Source organism: Larus michahellis, chromosome 1, assembly GCF_964199755.1.
Source record: "Larus michahellis chromosome 1, bLarMic1.1, whole genome shotgun sequence".
Classification (NCBI taxonomy): domain Eukaryota; kingdom Metazoa; phylum Chordata; class Aves; order Charadriiformes; family Laridae; genus Larus; species Larus michahellis.
This window is the reverse complement of record NC_133896.1, coordinates 204,947,214-204,963,645: the sequence shown is the minus strand read 5'-3', so window position 1 is coordinate 204,963,645 and position 16,432 is coordinate 204,947,214. Positions and strand designations below refer to the sequence as shown.

Sequence of the window (16,432 nt, the reverse complement as noted above, 5' to 3'; positions counted from 1 at the left end):
CTGAGGCCAGTCCTTCAAGCTCTCTGAAGAGACACTTTGGGCCCCACAGCTTTTCGGGGCCCTCAGTCAGCAAAGCACCACAGTCAGCATGTTGTCCCTTGCCATCTGCTGTCCTAAGCTTCTCCCTACTAAGCTTAAGTTGAGCACTTCCAGGGAAATCCATCCTCTCTGAGGTCTGGGGGAGTTTTGTCACTGGCATCACTGCACCAGGATGTCAGTCTGAAGGACCTCTACGAAGTTAAGAGAAGCCCTCAGTGCTTTGCAAGTTTCATTTTCTGTCTGCCCCCAGGACAACAAATCACATCACGATGTACGTAGCTCTAAGCCCACAAATGTTTTGTCAGGGCAGGACAGTGCAACACATGAGCGGACAGGGCTGTCTGATGCAGGGTCAGATGGGGTGGCCTGGTGGTCCCTGGAACAGGAGGCTGGGAACAAGAGGGACAGTGACCCCAAAAACAAACAGCCACCTCTGGTCACACCACCAGATGTTTGCCTGCACATGCCCAGAGCTAAACCAAGGGTCATATTTGGGCCAGAGCAGAAATTCCCATCTCCCCGCACCTGGGTGCACAGAGGCACTTTTGAGGATGGCTGGGGGAGGGGGAGGACTGCAGCAGGAGAGGCATCAGCATTCATAGAATCATAGAATCACAGAACCATAGGGTTGGAAGGGACCTCTGGAGATCATCTAGTCCAACCCCCCTGCCAGAGCAGGCTCACCCAGAGCAGGTTGCACAGGAACGTGTCCAGGTGGGTTTTGAATGTCTCCAGAGATGGAGACTCCACCACCTCTCTGGGCAGCCTGTGCCAGTGCTCTGCCACCCTCAAAGTAAAGAAGTTCCTCCTCATGTTTAGGTGTAACTTCCTATGCTCAAGTTTCTGCCTGTTACCTCTTGTCCTGTCGCCGGGCACCACCGAAAAGAGCCTGGCCCCATCCTGGCCCCATTCACAGCACAGGTGATCCCCACATGGAGCTCTGCCGTCCCTTCATCTTCTTGGCTGCAAATGAATAGCCATTTAAGCACATTTTTTTATTTAAATAAGGCCAAAAAAAGGAACATAATTATGAAAACCACTGCACTGTGAAACCTGTAACATTTAAATCCAACTGTTGACCTTAAAGAGTTTTGGCTCATTACACTTCCAAGAGGTAAAAAGGGGCAAGCGAGTTCTGCAGAGGGCAGCTGTGGTGGCACGTAATCCTGTGTTGTAACGAGCTCCTCGATAAACTTCTGCAATACGTTTTATTAACATATATCTGCCGTCCTCCCTTGTCATTTTCTCCTTCACCACATGATTCCTTTCTCAGCATCTGAAGAGACTGCCTGACTTCAATCAAAGACATATTTCACAACGTTTCCAGATTCAGAGGATGTCAGAATTCGTTCAACTCTTCTTTGAAGAGCTGACATGCTCCTGGGACTGGCCTCCAGCTCACAGCCCTCAGGAACACCAGGAAAACCCCCTTAGGTAATGAGTTATGTACTGCATGTTCAACCCACGCATCAGCATTGCCCAAGCCGGTGTTCTCCATGCCAGATCCCCTTCCAGAATCGGGATCAGCTGAGACCCACCACCGCCAGGCTGCCTGGGACAGGGAGAGCAACACTTTCTGCTCCGGGTCAGGGTGACACGGATGGGAAATGCTGCTGTGACTTAGCTAAAAGCTGTTGGCTGAAAGGAAAACCAACTGCTTGTAGCCTGGAGAAAAGGAGGCTGAGGGGAGACCTCATCGCTCCCTAAAACTACCTGAAAGGAGGCTGTAGAGAGGTGGGGGTCGGTCTCTTCTCCCAAGTCACAGGTGGCAGGACAAGAGGAAATGGCCTCAAGTTGCGCCAGGGGAGGTTTAGACTGGATATTAGGAAAAAAATTTACACTGAAAGGCTTATTAAGCATTGGAACAGGCTGCCCAGGGAAGCAGTTGAGGCACCATCCCTGGAGGTATTTAAAGGATGGGTAGACATAGAGCTTAGAGATATGGTTTAGTGATGCGTTTTGTCAGAGTTAGGTTGATGGTTGGACTGGATAATCTGAAAGGTCCCTTCCAACCTAGATTCTATTCTATGATTCTATGAATACTGATAGTATTCGAAGGCTGATGGCAAACTCTGACTCTTCTCAGACATCTCTGGTGCTTCACTGTAGAACTGGTGAAAGAGGGAATCCGACCTCTTCGTCTATGTGGCAGTCAAGAAGTGATGTTAATCAGCCTTGGCAGTCAAGAAATGCTTAATGGCACACCAGACACGGCCTAATGCTGCCTCTGCCAGGGAAGTGGAGGGATGCAGTGGGAAGCAGCAGAGCTCCGGGGGAGCCACAGGGCCTGAGGAAAAATAGATCACTTTGTTACACGAAGTCCACATTCGACTGCTCAGGGTTTATGTCTACTTGGTGCATTTGAGCCCTAGGTTAGAACAGCGCTTCACCCCATGCCCAGCTCAGAGCCAGCGGTTAATTTGGAGGCAGCACCTCTGACCTCTTCCCAGATGGAGGAAGAGTACATTGAGTAATCCAGCGCTGCTGCAGACCGGATTCCTCATTTGTCACACAAGGTCAAGATACAGCAACACTTTGGGCTGTTTCAAGCAGCGCTTGAGTTTCTTGCCAGCACATTGTAAATCCTTACAGAAAATGCGCCTACGGGCACACGGAACAGAAGCTGCTGTCTGCTCAGCAGGAATCCAGGCACCGGCAAACACATGGCCATGCAGACAAAGAGTGCAAAAGATGTGGTCCTCCTACTTTTTTTCTGCATGAATGCAGTTCACGATAATCAGAAATAACAGGCAGCCCAATTTAGCGAGTCAGTCACTGCACAGACACCCAGCGGAGGCTGTCCCTGTCCCCCGTCACTGACACGGTGTGACACTGCACCAGGAGCCATACGGGCTGGCTCTGGTCCCACAGCCCACCTGGGAACTGGGTGGGCTGCTGCAACCAAGGACGGCATCCCAGCACTGACGCCAGCTCGGGGGCCTCAATGCAAAACTGTGTCAAAACCACCCCCGGTGGGAAATGCAACTTTCTGGGAAGCGTCCCAGAGGTGAGGGAGCATGCAGGGACACCCCTCCAAAACACAATGCAGTCTTAATAACTGGTCGGCCGGTTTCTCAGCAGTATGTAATGCCAAGTAAAAGTAAAATAACGAATAACAACCCAGGTCTCACAGCTGATTTGCCACATTTCTTTAAGTTTTCTTAGCTTGGATATGTATTACTCAGTGTTGTCATTTACTCATGATAACTATCAGCACAGCATTCCTCCTGCATGTCTTCCCAGGGCCACCCTCTGCCCACAGCATCACAGCTGGGAGAAGACACGAGGACAAGCAAGTCCCTCTCTAGGCCAAAGGAAGAGGAGGAAAATAGGAAACAGCAAAAACAATGATTGGTAGGAGGCAAACATGGCAAAGGAGCAAAAGCAGAGCCGGAGAACGGGTACCAGCCCTACTGAATATCAAACGCACACCATCACTGCCCGCAGGCTACACTTTAGGGTATGGGAGCCTCCCTTCTGACTGCAAGAGCCATGATTAGCCCCTCTCACTCCAACAGTAGGGGGAAGCCCCACTCCAGGCAAGGGCAAGGAGGAGGCAGTTGTCTGGAATTGGGAAATGAACAGTTTGCTATCCTGTAAGCATTTATAAGATTAGAGGGATAGCCTGGCCCTACAAGGCAGTCAGGGAATTGATCACATTTCCATCTCTGCCTATGGCATCAAGCAGTTTACTTCACTCTTGGGACTCAGTTTCTACTTCCCATCTTGGGCTTTCTTGCTTAAATCAAGGCTTGGAGTGACAACTGCCTTCTCCTGCATGCCTGCACACTCAGAGCACTGTTCAAACAGTGAGTTGCTCCCGTGACAGAAACTGCTTCATCAATAGTGTTAGTTCTTCACTTTCCAGCACCGTGTTTCCCCTGATGACACCAAGGCCTGCTCACATCACAAGGTCTTGAGCAGCAATGCCCAACAGCCTGACCACAGATGTTATCAAGGAGAAAGAAAGGCTCCCCCTGCAAAAACTCACCAGCTGTGCTGCATACCAGAAGTGCCAAACTGTATATGTATGGGAAGTCCAACACTTCCCAGCTATATGGTATTTATTGAATGTGTGCAAACCAACTCCTGAACACGCCCAAGAAGGTTCATCTGCCATGGACATGCCACTCTGTCCCGCTGTGGCCCAAAGAAATCAGCTAGTACAGGGCTGCTGCTACATGGACAACACGTGCAGCTGTGGAATGAGGGTGGTGAGACACTGGAACAGGTTGCCCAGGGAAGTTGTGGATGCCCCATCCCTGGAAGTGTTCGAGACCAGGCTGGATGGGGCTTTGAGTAACCTGGTCTAGTGGGAGGTGTCCCTGCCCACGACAGGGGAACTGGAACTGGATGATCTTTAAGGTCCCTTCCAACCCAAACCATGCTATGATTCTATGATCTCCTTCCCCAAGGATTCTTTGGAAGCAGCCAGCGAACAAGGCACAGGCTGGATGAATTGTGGTGACAGCAAGCTCCTCTCTTACCACGGTCATTCCCCTCAGATTTTCTCCGTTATATGATGAGGGGAAAATGGCAGAGCCCAGTAGAAATGGTGACCGGGAGCAGTCTGCCGGCACAGCAATACCTTTAACTTGCAAGTCTGAGGGAGGCAGGAGTAGGCCAAGGGAACACAGCTGTCCTTCAAGTCCCCATGATTCAGGATGGCCACCTCAGTTTAGATGCCATCAGTTACAGCAGCAAGACCTGCCCATACCATAGATCTGCTACAGCTACAGGCGATGAATCAATGAAACGGGCAATGAGGGCACAGCCCAGCAGTACCAGTTTTCAGAGGCACCAACAGTCACTCACCATGCCAAAGCCAGTCCATTCTATTTTAATTCCGGAAATGCACTGCAGGTGGCACGCTCCTTTGGTAGCACAAGAGCTGTGTTAAATAAATTGTGCTAGTCATTGCAGGCAATGGCAGCCAGGGCTGCTATGAGTCAGCCAGACCAGCGTCAGTTCCCTCTACTCCAGTTCTTTGTTCTTCTGAAGTACAATAAATAAAAAACGTTCCACTTACAACATTTAGGGGTTGAAATTACCCTGCAGAAAATTTGCACCAATGTTGCCCTCATGTTAATCTTTTTCCTCTTTTTTTTTTTTTTCCAGGGGCATCTGAGCTGTCACCCCACGCTATGAGCCCTGGTGCTGCAGGCACACAGGAGCTTTCAAACAACACTACAGTGAAGAGCTAGAGAAATCTAGGGCACGACAGCATGAACTGTGGGTGCCTGAGCATCAAGGAAGAGAAAAAGGGCTGTGGTATCCCCACTGGCTTTCCAGTTCTCCTTGAGGAAATAATCATTACCATGATCAAGAGAGTAAATTCCAACCTGAAAGGGATCTGTGACCCCTGACAGACAGCAAAAGAGGCTGGACCCAACTTTGGGCAACGTTGTAACTCTAGCTAAACTCACATGTCATTCATTCGCTCCTCCCTGACCCACAGTTTCATATAGCAAACAGCTTTACCTTTCCCGCGCAGAGCTCCACTCCAATTAGCTGTGGGCTGCTGTGTGTGCCACTACAGCTACACCAGCACAAACCAGTGTAAGAGAAGGGAGAACCAGGCCCTTTGTCTGTGAAAGCTCAACGCCGTCCTCACTGATTCCCATGGCCAGTATTTTCCCACTTAATCCTCTTCACTGTAACTCACAAAAATAAAATAAACACTCTGCAGAGGTGGTATCTGAGTTTGGCCATTATATTGTTAACATATGCACACAGTGTCAGTTACTGTTATTAAGTCAATAAAAAAGTCTTTATTCTGCAATTTTAAAAGAGGTAATAGCTGCAGCCTGCATTAAAAATACCTTTCACACTGTAAAAAACAAACAAAACACCACAGGCTACAACTTTTCTAGAACCACACACCAGTTTCCCTGATCATAGTAACTCTTTTGAACCCTCACACAATCCAGGGATCTGCACGCTGCTTCCAGTTCCCCTTCACAGAACACATGGTAATAGCGGTGGAAAACAGGGCTGAGTTCTTGGGATTCCTTGGAGCCAGCTGGAAACAACACTGTATCAACACTTTCCCCTTTCTTTTTAGTGCCACCTTTCAGGTGCCAGGGAACCAGCAAATCTTGAGAGTGAAAGGAGGTTCGGTTAGTGTGAACAGGCAGTCTGGAGTCTGCGACTGGCTTTGCATCACAGCCTTCATCCTTCGAGTCATGAAGGAGTCGGTCAGAACATGCTGAGTCTTGGCTGCTGCTATCAGGCATTTGATCACTAAGTGGTCTCTGGGCCATGCCGGTATTGATTTCCTCCACTGTGTCTTTACTACCATTCTTTTCCTTAAGGTATTTAGACTTCTGGTTTTTGTACTCTTGTTCCATTGCCCAGACATAAATGAGTGCTGTTCCACCAGGTCTTAGAAGTCGGACTAGTTCACGGATAGTAGCCAGTCTCCTCTCCTATAAAGGAAAGCAAAAGTGTAGCGCTAGTACATAAAGGCAGGAGAATGGAATGGCAGCAATTCCTCCTTACTGTCCCCCCACAAGACATAATAAAAATCAGGGACATATTTTTCCACTATTCATTTTCATTCATAATATAGTCCATCACTATGTGCAAGCCAAGACATTTTCTTAAACACAATTCTTGCTGAAACACAATTTCTTCACCTAAAGGGTTATCAAGCATTGGAACAGGCTGCCCAGGGAAGTGGTTGAGGCACCACCCCTGGAGGTATTTAAAAGACGGGTAGGTGGGCACTCAGGGATGTGGTTTAATGGTGGACTTGGCAGCGTTAGGTTAACGGCTGGACTCGCCAATCTTAAAAGGTCTTTTCCAACCTAAATGATTCTACGATTCTCCTTCCGTTTGAAACCAGTGCTGTGCTGAGCAGAATTTCTTAGACATATCAGCCCAGCTGGAAATGACACACGCCTCAGTATCTAAAATCACAGATTCAATTCTACCATACCTGATGATACACACCCTAGTCTCCAGTAGAAGGAGTCAGATTTATGGCTTAAACACTGGTTGCTCTGACCACGTCAGCCTTCTCCAAAGCAGACTTCTTCCTACTTTTTTATATTGAGCTTGGAAACATTCGCTGTTTCTGGTAGGGAGAGACCAGCGGGCTCCACCCAAGATTATGGCTCCCTGGTCTAGAAGTTTGTTACAATCACACAGCTCCTGCCACACAGGAGAAGCTCACACAGCCCAGAGATACAGCGGCCTAGCGAGCAGTGTCCCTGTCATTTGCAGATGGACAACGAAGGCACAGAGAAAAACACGAGATCTGCTCAAGATACGAGCTGGGAAGTAACATATCTCTTGACTCCCAAAGCAGAGCCCCCTTCTCCAGTGTCATTAATTGTAATCAGACAAAAATGAAACACAAACACCCAGACCAAAGTGCCAGGAGGAGCAAGGGCATCTGCCACGCAGAGGGAGAACGTGAAGAGAAAGTTTAAGAAGCAGTGGCAGTGCAACAGCTTGATGTGCTCTGACAGCTACTTACGCCAAGTGCAAACCTATGATTTCCCCCATTTTGTTCTTCCCTTTTGCTTTCATGAGCCCAAAGTAGTGGGTTTTTGTAATATTAGTAGCTCTGCACAGCAATACAACAGTACAGTGGAGCACAGAGAGGGCGACTTACTGCTGTTGAGAAATGGTGGATTACCGCAATAGAGATGCAGGCGTCACAAGAACCACTGCGGATTGGTACCGATAGGGCATCACAGACAAAAGCCTGGAAATTTTTTTCTCCACAAATATCCACCAGGTTTTTGCTGCGATCACAGCCAACCTATAACAGAAAGTGCTTCATGAAGCTTTTCATAATTACAAGACTGGAAAATGATTTTCACTTGATGCTTACAGTAATAGAGTCATCACAGTCTCCTACTGAGGTAGCACATTTTAGTTTAAAATAAAAACAAGTGCAAGAAAATAGCCTTAAGTAAGAGGAATATATATGGTTCCCAGGTAGAGACAAAAAGAAATAACTCCTGATGCTTACTTTAAACAAAGATGGCAGGTTGGATATTAGACAGCTCATTATAGCATGCTGATTTTGAACCAGCTTAGGACAGAACAGGTTTCAACCTAACTTTTCCTCAAAACTGTCTCCTGAAACCAGCAAAACAAGAGGTGACCTAGCCTCAGTATTTTATTTTCCTTTCAATTGATATTTGTAACCTGACAACATTTGAAGCAGACAAATACTGAACTCACGAAAGCTGAATCTACAAGTGTAAATGACAAACTGGTGACCTTGGTGGCATCACTGAAGTATGTCACACAGCTTCACCAATCACCCAGGTTTCGTCATTTCAGTATAAGTAAGGAAGTGCTCAGGTACAGTCCTCTTCACCCTCAGTATCACGATCCACAAAAATTTAACCTCAACATAATTTTCCAAGGTTCTGTGCAGTCGTGATAAAGTGACCCCTAGAAACCATTTCAGGACACCTCATTAAATGTTTCTTTCCCCCCCCCCACCTTTAAACCTTGCCCAGTGTGCAGGTCCAAGATGGTAAGAAAAAGCATCTTGAAGATATCTTTTACATGCTTGCATAAACACAATAAATCCAAATTGATCAAGACCCTTCTGAAAGAACAAACAGAGCGAGGTATGCACCACCCTCATTTTCATGCCATGCACATTGAACACTCAAACTGAAGCCCTGCTACCAAGCCATACATCAAACCCAGCTTGCATAAGAATATTAAATTTATTTTTGTTTCCAATGATCAGTAATGAGTAGATAGCAGAGAACAGATTCAGAATCCTAAGTAATTACTGCTAACAGTGTTTATTGCATTTGACACAGAAAGAATACTAAACCATCCCTGATCTAAGAAGAATAGCAAAGAATTTGTTCTGGTTAATCAACCCAGTAGAGACAACAGTACTTGCTAAAATTAAAAATCTCTTTTACAATGATTAATGAAAATATATTTATTTTCCATCATAACTTTTCATTTTATTGGTTCAAATCATTTTAGCTTTCAATCTACTACCACAGTTTTGAAGAAAACCACGATTCTGTTACAGCCATATGTCCTGAAAGCTTCCAGGTGAGCTGCTTTCTAGTTAGGTCCCTGACTTCTGGTCCAAAGTAAATTAAACAGTTGTGAAAATGCCAACCTGACAACCCAAGATAATCCTCTGCAAAAACAGTATGATGAATATATACATATTGTCCTGCCAATTAGCTCTAAACAGACCTGAAAAGATCAATTCTAGCATTGTTTTCTTCCCATTTATTCCTTGGCCTTGTCTCTGCGTTTACTGAAGCACTGAGTGAATAGTATTATTTATGAACAGAAAAAAGGAAACTCTTGGTTTACTTGGAAGTAAACATAAATCCCCATCAATTCACACTGGAAGCCAACTGAAGTGTCTTTAAATTACTCTCTTCATGGAATGGATTTAGCTGACAACCTGCATGTTAGAGATTCCACGCCTCATTACCGGTGCCTTCAACTACTTTTGCAATTAAGACATTAGCATGCAGTATTTAATAAACTCAAAGGACCAAATTCACTGCTGACAGAAGGAGGGAGAATACTTGCCATTTCCACTGACAACAAACTTTAACCAGAAAGAATTGCTTTGGTCCTGCGTGTCTATAGCAAAAAAGAGATGGATAATAGAACTCAACCCTCCCCTCCCAAAATGACCTTGAAAAGGACTACACTGTATGTTGATGAAACCCAGTGAACTGAGAATGAGAACAAAGGCATGACTGCCAGAATGTGAAGTCCTCATTTGCATCTAAATTGTATCAAATAATTACGAAGTCAGGCTTACTTGTATTGTCATACTTATTAAAGTGAATCTACATCCAAAGCAAAAAGATTCCGTTTTGCAATGAAAATGGAGACCTTGAAATGGATTACTTTGAATGCACAGCTGCTCTAAAATAGGTATATTAGGCTGAAACTTGATGCAGATTTAAATGTAAACATCATAATAGATGCTATGCACATATGCTGAACTCAGGGAGTCACCGCAGATATGCCTGGTGCTGAAGCTAAGCAAATGTAGCATCCTTACTAGAATTATCTCTGTGTGATATCTCAAAAGAATTATAATCACCACATTCCTGCATTTTCTAGCTTATAAAAAACATGCATTCGTTAAAAACCAAAATACATTGGTTTCTGTTGCTTAGAAAACAATAACCTAGCAAAACACAGCTAACTTCAGTGATGCAATGCTGGAAAATGAGCTTATCTGATTTTTATGAGTACAGAAAACATTTACAGCAAGGGGCAGAGACCACAAACTCAACTCTTCCCAATTCTGTTACTAACTGACTTCTACATTCTGAAGCACGCGGAAGCTTTGATGTGATGGAACTTTGTTTACAGAAAACAGTTCAAAGGACTGTTTTGTATTTCTTTTTCTTTAATTACAGATTTAATCAAAACATTTTAAAAAAAAAATCTCAAAATATAACTGGAATGCTTTCATTTTTGCCAGTTCATGTCTCTAATTTTGATGCTTAGCACGGGATGCTGACATCTCTTATAGAAGGGCGGACAAAGGTAGTCAAATTACTACTAGTTCAGTGTCCAAAACCAACAGAATCTAGTAACATTTCTTGGTAAGCCAAACTGTATAAGTTTTTAAGGTTCTCTATTTCTTCTTATTATGTGAGTCTTCTCAATCATTTCTTATACCTGTTTTCCAAATCAAATTCCTTGCTCAACCCCCCAGATTTCTCATATATATCTCAAATAGCATGGCTGACTATTCAGCTGAATCCACCTCTTAGGGAGTCCACCTCTCAGCAAATTGCTCTACACCTTTTAGCATTTCCTCAAAGGAGGCTGGCTTCTCAAGTTCCTCGAATTTTACTCCAGGCAGCCATTCCCACATCCCTGCCTTTTCTGCGGGTACCTCCACTCCTCTCTTCAGTGCTTTTTGTGATGTGGACAATGGCTCGCAGGAGCTCCAGAATGGCCACAGACACCTATGTACTGGGGCACACAATACACTTACATTTTTAACAGGGATTTCAGGCACTGATTTTCATTGTATCTGGATAAACACTAACTGCATCCAGGTCTTGTTTTAAGCCAGGAAATCGGTATTAGTACAGCACATTAGTATGTAATTCCGCAACTAGAACCCCAGCAAACACAAAATTTATGAAAGAGGCGAAAGCCTGTCGTCATTCCGGCATACAGCACCCTCTGTTTAGGGCACGCTGGGTAACACAAACCTCTAGGCTAACAGAAGTATCAAAAAAAGACTAAGATAAAAGGATAAAGGAAGGGAGAAACAAGTGTAACACCTGTGATTTGCCTGAGTTTGCAGCAGCTGTACTGGCTTCCTGAGAACAGGATAACAGGCTGATATCCCATCCCGCTCCTTTGCACTCGCAGGCACCTTCACCTCCACCGTTTCAGCCAGCAGTAGCTAAATTAAGTTTTATAAAATCTACTTAATGTCGTGGTTTGGAATAGATCATTAGGGGGCAAAAGACACTAAATAAATAGCTTGCTTTGTAATGGTGCTGCAAATCTGCAAGAGAGAAATCCTCTTGCAAGCTTAAAGAAAGACAGGTCAATGTTGCCCACCATTATATATTTTCCTTCTGCATTATCTCATTATAACTAACTCTACCTGGTAGAATTAGTTCATTTAAGTGTCTGGAAGCCTGATTGATTCAGCACATTAGAAACTGATGGAGAAAACGACATCTAATTCTGAAATCCAGACGCCAAATGGAATTATGTGGCTCCCTGGAGAAACACCTCAGCTATAACTAATAGCATGAGAGCCTCAACCAAATTACATTCCAGCAAACACACACATACGTAGAAAAAGAGACACCAGAACAGCCGCAGCAAGAAAGACAAATCTCCTTGCTCCAGTTGGTCTGAGTCAGGCCTTTAGTATTCCTTTCACGTAGCATTTTGGTTTTCCATTGCATACAGTCAGGGTGTCTGTGGAAACAAAGTGCTATGTCTAAAGCGTGAAGTTCATTTCTCAGTGACAAAGTGTCCGAACCAGGTTGAACAATCCAGCGTTCAGTCTTGTGCTGCTGTTGCCCAGTTCCTTCTGAGCTCTCTTCCCAGATCTCCCATCATTTTAATGACTCCTATTCATTGAGATAAAAGGGCAGGAAAGGTTCCTCTGCCTCACCCGCCAATCACTAAGATAGAGTGAATTTCCTCCAAGTATACCTTTACCAATTAGTTTTGTCCTTCCTGCTTTTACCCACTCATATTAAGTCCTTTGGACAGAAATCTGTTCTCAATCAACATGGACCCAGTGCAAGTAAAACCCACCCACCATTATGCAAGCATACCACAGCAAATATTCACCATCCCTCTTCCCCACACACTGGCAAAAATCAAACTTTTATACAGTTCCAGTGGATCCCAGTTTGGGACAGTAATACAGAAAAGAGAGATGCACATCTCGCAGCAAAAGGGTCACGTGAAATACAAGCTGCATTACCGATCACCTTTGAATGACAAGCACTACAGAAATAGGAATGTCTGTATTAAGGCAATCCATCTGGGCTCCTGCATTGCCAGCATTTTTCTTCCTAGCATCAGTATTCTGGCAAGGAGAGTAATTTATATGTAAAGAAAAAACATCTCCCCAATGGCATTTTGAGTCGTGTGTAACTGGATTTCCCATCAGTTTACCAGTTCAATTTAAAACGCAAACCACAACACTGAAAGGCTTCAATGTCTTTCATGCACACCCTAGCCCCGTGAGAATGCTGAGCGTTCCTGCGGGAATTTACACACCACCACACCTACCTGAACACTGGCAACAGGAAGACAGAGCTAAAGCTCATAAAAATTGATGAGATACATTGCAGTGATATCAACTGGCTCTGGAATGAAACCCTTGTGGTGATGGGGGGATGGGTAAGACTGAAACGTAGCATTCTGTAAAAATAAAAGCTCCACAGATATAAATATTAAGCTTGAAAGTGCTTAAATATAAATTGTTAAAATAATTCCCCCAAATGAGGTTGGGAGGGGAAGGGACTGCATAAAAACAACCATTTCTCTCTTCTGCATTCATTCAAAGAACAAAAAAGATGCACTAGACAGAAAAAGTAATCTGAAACTTTATTAAATTCAGTCTTTCTCCACTCTTTGCCCTAACTACATCAGACTTGGATTCCATCTCTCGCTCATACATTCTTAATCTGAATTTGTTTGTCATGAAATTGCTGCTCTTTCACTGTGTCAGAATAATGCAGCCATTACAGCACTGTCATTTTCGTTGAGTGTAGCTGGACTCGAGTGCATTTCATTGTCACACAACCACACTCAAGTAGATAAGGCTACATGTAATCATCCAAAGAAACTGAAGCAAATACAATACCACAGGCTACAGTGGAGACGTTTTCAGACGATGCCTGCAGATTAAAACCGTCAAGAGCGCTACTTTAGTTTTGATCTACCATTAGTGCTGCTACTTAAACTATGCTATCTAAAAACGTACAGTAACCTTTACAGCACATCACTTGCCTTTAGAAAGTGCTTGCCTCAGGTTTTCAGTATTTCTGAGCCAAAACACTAAAAGTTACATGGCTGTACGGACAGTGCTCTACCTAACCCCTAAATAACTCCTAATTTCACAGCGTTGCTTTACTGCTGCTTTCCCAACAGGATCTAGGCTAAGAGCTCCAATGCACTGTGCACAGAAACTTACCAAGAGCTACAGCAATTGCTGTGAAGACTGCAGCAATTTATTAAGTTTCTGCCTGGATTTTATGTCCCCAAGTCAAGAGGAGTAAATGAGGGAGGAAACTGATGCCCTGCACCTCAAGAGCACTGTCCTTATCCCAACGATGCACCTGATACACAAAGCGTATTCCTTAACCCCTCACCCTTGGATCCATGCCCAACCCATGGTAAATGGAAGTAACACAATATGAGAAACAGCACTGTAAAATCAGACCTATCTGTTGAGCCCAAATAATAACCCAGGAGGACAACAAAAAGTGGAAAAGACTGTTCCTCTCTCCCTCACATAAAAAGAACAGTTGAACAGGCTGACTCATCCAACACAGTCACCGTATCAAGGAGATGGGATACTGGTAACAATACTGATACATCACTAACACCTGTACTTCCTAAAGAACAGTATAGCAAGGGAATACAGGTAAAAATCCCTTTAAGGAATATACGACTACTGATTTCCCATTAAGGAATAAATGAGTACTGGTTTCCCACAAATCAGAATCCACAAAATAAAGAACTGCCATCAGTCACTTCTGCAGTCGCAGAAATAGTAAAGTATTTAAAGTAGTATCTTGCTTCAAATAATAGCCATTACCTTAGCTTTAGAGGAAGCTGCACACACACAAAAAAATAAAAATCATCAGGACAGTTCACTCTAAAAAGCTGACCATAAGAAAAATGTCTTACTAAGCCCTGTCTACTGGCACTTTTCTTCAGGTCAAAGAATCAGGGTTTGTATTACCTATGAACAAAGTGATCTTAACATTTCTTAGAAGAATTTGACCCAATCCCTATGACTGCTGCTCAGTGCTCAGCTTTCTGGCATTCTGTGACTGTAAGCTCCACCTGATAAATGACACCAAATGTGCCCAAAGTATTTTGTCTTCCAGCAGAAAACAGGCTGCCGCAGTCTAACCTGCTCCCAAACCATCAGGTCCCCTTGGATCAACTCCTTGTCCTCACCAGCAGCAATTACTCATATCCATGCTAGGTGATCCAAGTGACACCCACTGATAACCCTTCATCAGTACTGAATGACACTCAATAGTCCTCCCTTCCTCTTTCTCCAAACCAGTGTAAAACCACACTGTTCCTCTCCCCTACTATTCTCTTAGTCTTTTCAAGATACCATCAAAAGCCTAAAAACATCTGTAAACACAATATACACTGTTTTTCCTTTAACAACAGTTTAGCTGACATATAAAAATAAATATAGTAGATATAAGGAGGCACATCCATCTTCCTGAGACTCTGTGCTGGCTTTGGATGAAAATAAGCAAATGCGGAGTTCTAGAGCCTAGTTCCAACCAAGAAAAACTGGTTGTCACCAGTGGAAAATAAAACACCAAGGGAAACCAACTGAGTGAAGCAACTGGCAGATTCTGTTTCTCAGCTGTCTCAACTGCTTCTTCAAAAGTTCCCTCCTTTCCAGTGTTATTTTCCACATTTTGGATTTCTCCTGAAGGCACATATGAAATGAGGTAACACCTAAAGTAACCGAGGAGAGGGGCTGGCTTGCATTTGACTGCTAGTACATATGTGATCTTTCTTTCCCTTAGTTCATTAACTGTGCGCTCCAGAAAACAATCTGGTGCTGGCAATTTCCGAACACAGCACCTTGCAGAGATTTTGCCTTAAAAGTCTACCACAAATGTACACAACAGCCATTTACCAAATTCATTCTAGGACCAGGTGACCTTCATGGTACCCTGATAAACTTTTCTCCTCCTTAGTTAAGTTTACCGATTTTTCTTACAGGAAGCAGGAGTGAAAGACTGAAATGTACTGAACATTAATAATTATTTTCAGGCTACAGCAGTCACGCATAAACATGCCTGCTTATAAATCAGTTGATATTGTTCTAGCTTATAAGAACAGTAATGGAAATAAATCCATTACTAATACAGACAGGGCTGTAAGTAACAACTTATGTTTTACAGCTGAATATAAATAGCAGGACAGAAACTCCTGAAACAGGCAGAAAAGTCTGATTTTATTATTAACAATGAACATTTTGCCTTACATAGAGGTTTTCAAGCCTGATGGATTTCACAGTGTTTCACAGTACAAGCACATGAAAGAATCAGACAATTCTGGAACATGGGAGAACAGATAGCCTAATGCACACCTCCCAGAAATATTTCTTTTGGGTAAAAATAACAGGAAGTTTGACCCTTGCAAAAAAAAGTCTTTGAAATATTCGCAACAAAAATTATCTCTTGGTTCATATTTTATGTGCTTCATGTCTTCCTGATAGGGAGAGAAGTAAAACTGGGCTAAGTACAGACTGTGAGACCAGGAAGGCGATGAGAACATCAGCAAGAATGATGTCAGAACTGTCTAAAAGTGAAGAAAAGGGAGTGAGAGAAAGGCCAGAAATCTGGGCTGAAGCTGAGACTCTCCCATGAATTTTATGTTGGCACATTTACTGGGCCTATGCACAGTCAGAGGTAGGACAGCCAAACATGACATCATTCAGAAATGAGCCACGCCACCAGGCCAAAGGGAACTGAAAAGGATACATGAAAAGTAGTACTGCCCATGAAGATTTCGGGGAGATACACATTGCATTTCCCACCCACCAGCCAAGTGAGAAATTTACTGGAAGCATTCAAACTGTCCAACCATTTTCCCTTTTATTAAGCTTATTCAACAAAAAAGTTATAATTTTTCAATCCACTGCACCCATTACCTATTT

General features: G+C 43.9%; 1 protein-coding gene across 2 annotated transcripts in view; it reads right to left on the bottom strand.

Annotated features, from left to right (window-relative positions):
• Nucleotides 1-5,785: 5,785 nt before the first annotated feature.
• Nucleotides 5,786-16,432, bottom strand: part of ALKBH8 (alkB homolog 8, tRNA methyltransferase) — a 57,833-nt gene continuing 47,186 nt past the window's right edge. For both annotated transcript variants that reach the window (XM_074570249.1, XM_074570241.1), the window contains exons 11-12: nucleotides 7,661-7,810; nucleotides 5,786-6,467 (exon numbers count right to left, since the gene is read on the bottom strand). In XM_074570249.1, coding sequence (XP_074426350.1) covers nucleotides 5,898-6,467; nucleotides 7,661-7,810 — 720 coding nt within the window. In that variant the 3' untranslated portion in view covers nucleotides 5,786-5,897. The remainder of the gene's footprint in view (nucleotides 6,468-7,660; nucleotides 7,811-16,432) is intronic.